The sequence below is a fragment of the Glandiceps talaboti genome, chromosome 7 (assembly GCF_964340395.1).
Source record: "Glandiceps talaboti chromosome 7, keGlaTala1.1, whole genome shotgun sequence".
In the NCBI taxonomy this organism is placed as follows: domain Eukaryota; kingdom Metazoa; phylum Hemichordata; class Enteropneusta; family Spengelidae; genus Glandiceps; species Glandiceps talaboti.
The window spans coordinates 23,600,225-23,602,724 of record NC_135555.1 but is presented as its reverse complement, the minus strand read 5'-3'; the positions used below and the strand labels follow the sequence as shown (position 1 = coordinate 23,602,724).

General features: G+C 37.8%; 1 protein-coding gene across 1 annotated transcript in view; it reads left to right on the top strand.

The window, feature by feature from the left end:
- The window catches only part of LOC144438114 (solute carrier family 28 member 3-like), a 9,408-nt gene that overhangs the window by 7 nt on the left and 6,901 nt on the right, over positions 1 to 2,500 (top strand). Inside the window, exons 1-3 of the mRNA XM_078127143.1 lie at positions 1 to 83; positions 289 to 432; positions 2,230 to 2,500. The exon at positions 1 to 83 is cut by the window's left edge and continues 7 nt beyond it; the exon at positions 2,230 to 2,500 is cut by the window's right edge and continues 13 nt beyond it. Coding sequence (XP_077983269.1) covers positions 1 to 83; positions 289 to 432; positions 2,230 to 2,500 — 498 coding nt within the window. The remainder of the gene's footprint in view (positions 84 to 288; positions 433 to 2,229) is intronic.

The following is a 2,500-nucleotide window of genomic DNA, read 5'->3' as shown; positions in this document are numbered from 1 at the left end:
GAAGTAATGTTAGCTTTGAAATGGTTACCCGGGGTGACTGCAAGATAGACCTCTCAGGTGGTGTATGGGAAAAGCTGAAACAGGTCAGTTTTTAGGTTGTAAATGTTTTTGCCATTTCTACGGAAAACATATAAAGTATGACACGCTTGTCATAATTCACACCAACAAAGTGTTATGTAGAATTCATATGTTAAGTATGACCTGTGAGGAACCTTAGCTTAAAAAGAAAAGCATAGTCCCCGCATGATAGTTGACTGTAAAAATTCATTGCTTAAATTTTATTTGCAGAAAGAAGGAGACGACGTATCAAGGAATCCGCATTCTAACAATTCTCCATATGACGAAAAGACAGACAGATGCGAGAAGATCGACATCGAGGAGGAGGGTGGCTTTTACGATGATGATGATGTACCGGACAATTGTTGTACCAGGGTAAATATAACATACTATTAATATTGGAGGTGGGGGAGGGGGTTAAGTACAAAAGATGGAGATAGTATTGGCAACATTAGGGTTTGAATTGTCTTCCGACGACTTGAGAGACCCACATTACCTACAGTGTATGTCTACGTTTTATGTTTTCCCTTTTCAGCATTTTTCTCCCCTATTGCATGACCATGGTTTTCTGTGTTCACATTTGGCCAAAAAAAATAAAAGTGCTGTTCAAAGGGCAATCTATACCATCACATTGGGTAAGTAGGTCGATTTTTTACAATGTTGGACAAGGATGTAACAACAAGCCATATATTATGGAAAAACATTTCAAATTGAGTTTACATAGAACTTATTCAGTCATTTTGATTTTATTTCCTGCAATTTGTCTGTATAGCAATCAATTTCCTTCAGCTCTACAGTTAGAAAATGCACACAATTTATGGTTAAACAAATTTTGTAGCCCCCCCCCCCTCTCCGCTCCTCTCCTCTCAAAAATGTTAAGACCTGCCAAATGAAACTAAAGCAAGCATTATTTTAGCCACCCCTTCTCTCACCTACACTACAGTGGAGATATAAAATTATATGGTACAAATGACGTATTGAAATAACCAACTACAATAACAGTCTGAACGAGATTACTTTTCAAAGGATGTGGATTTCACATGCATAGGGAGATGTATCATAATGACCTCTAACCTATACATGGAGGTACTTAGCCAGCCACCCTCCATCTTGACTTGGGACAAAGACATTCTCGCTGTTATTACTGATTTGGAGGAGACACCTCCAACGGTGAAAACTTATTTGAAATTAAGACCGTGCAGTAGGCCATTTAACAGAGGCATCAAATATCAAACCATAGACATAATTTAAAGTTTTACAATGCTTGAATATGGTATTAAAGTACTAGAATTGAGACAATTATACTATGCAGTACATATTATCTGGCTATATAAATGTAGTTTGCTGTGGCAAAGCTGAAAGATATATTGCGGATATGCAATGATTTAGTTCCAAAAATCACACAAATAACGAGCGAAATGTTTCAAGCCCCCCCCCCCCCCTTTCAGACTATCAGAAAATTTCAAGTGATGGCCCAATGACTTCTCTGCCCCCTTCCCAATGTCGTACATTTTGTTCATTCCTTTAGTGCACGATGGATATGCAACAGCTTAGTTTAATCTCAATTCACTCTTGTATGCATCATCAGAGCCAAGTAAACTACTGTATAAGATATTATATCACTTGGAATTGACTCAAATGTATATGGTCACATGTAATCTAGTTCCTTTATATGTACGTGTTACGATTACTACCATCATCTGAGAGGAGATGATCGCAGTACATCGTAAGGTGTACATATAGGAATTAGACTAGGTCACACGTATTTAGAAATTATAAAGAAATACCCTTAAATAATATTAAAACAAAGTGTGCATATATAGTAATACAGCAGCCATTTTACTGATATGTGAAGCCCGCATGAGGGTTTATATTGCCCATCACCAAAAATATGGGTAGGTCGGGCCTGTTGAACAGCTTTTTTTATTTTTTCTGGCCTTATGTGAATTTCGACAATTGTCTCTCATGTGACGTAAAATCGCTTTGTACTGTGTAAACTTATAAGAGTAATATCCTGACTTGTAGACAATTGTAAGGAGTCGTTCTTAAACTATGGTCATGTTAACTCAGCTTGAGAGGTAAGTAAGCTGACAACTCCTGTAGGCTGATATACAAATACAAATATTATTGCACCTTATTGATTCTATCTTCCTATCACCATCAACGTTACAGGGTATTGAACGGGTACAAACAGCGATCTATGGATTCCTTGCCCGATACAAACGGCATATCAAGATTGGATTCCATGCAGTGCTACTCATGGCGTATACCATTTACTTCATTTACGCCCTGTACTATGACTTTGAGGGCGCAATTGCACTCTTTGTTCTGACGTTATTTGTTGTCTTCTGTGTGACGTATTCATTCATCATGAAGCGATTTGGAGACAGGTTGGATGACGTCATTTGTAGTCCGGCTACGAGATTAGTTGACAAATACTGGA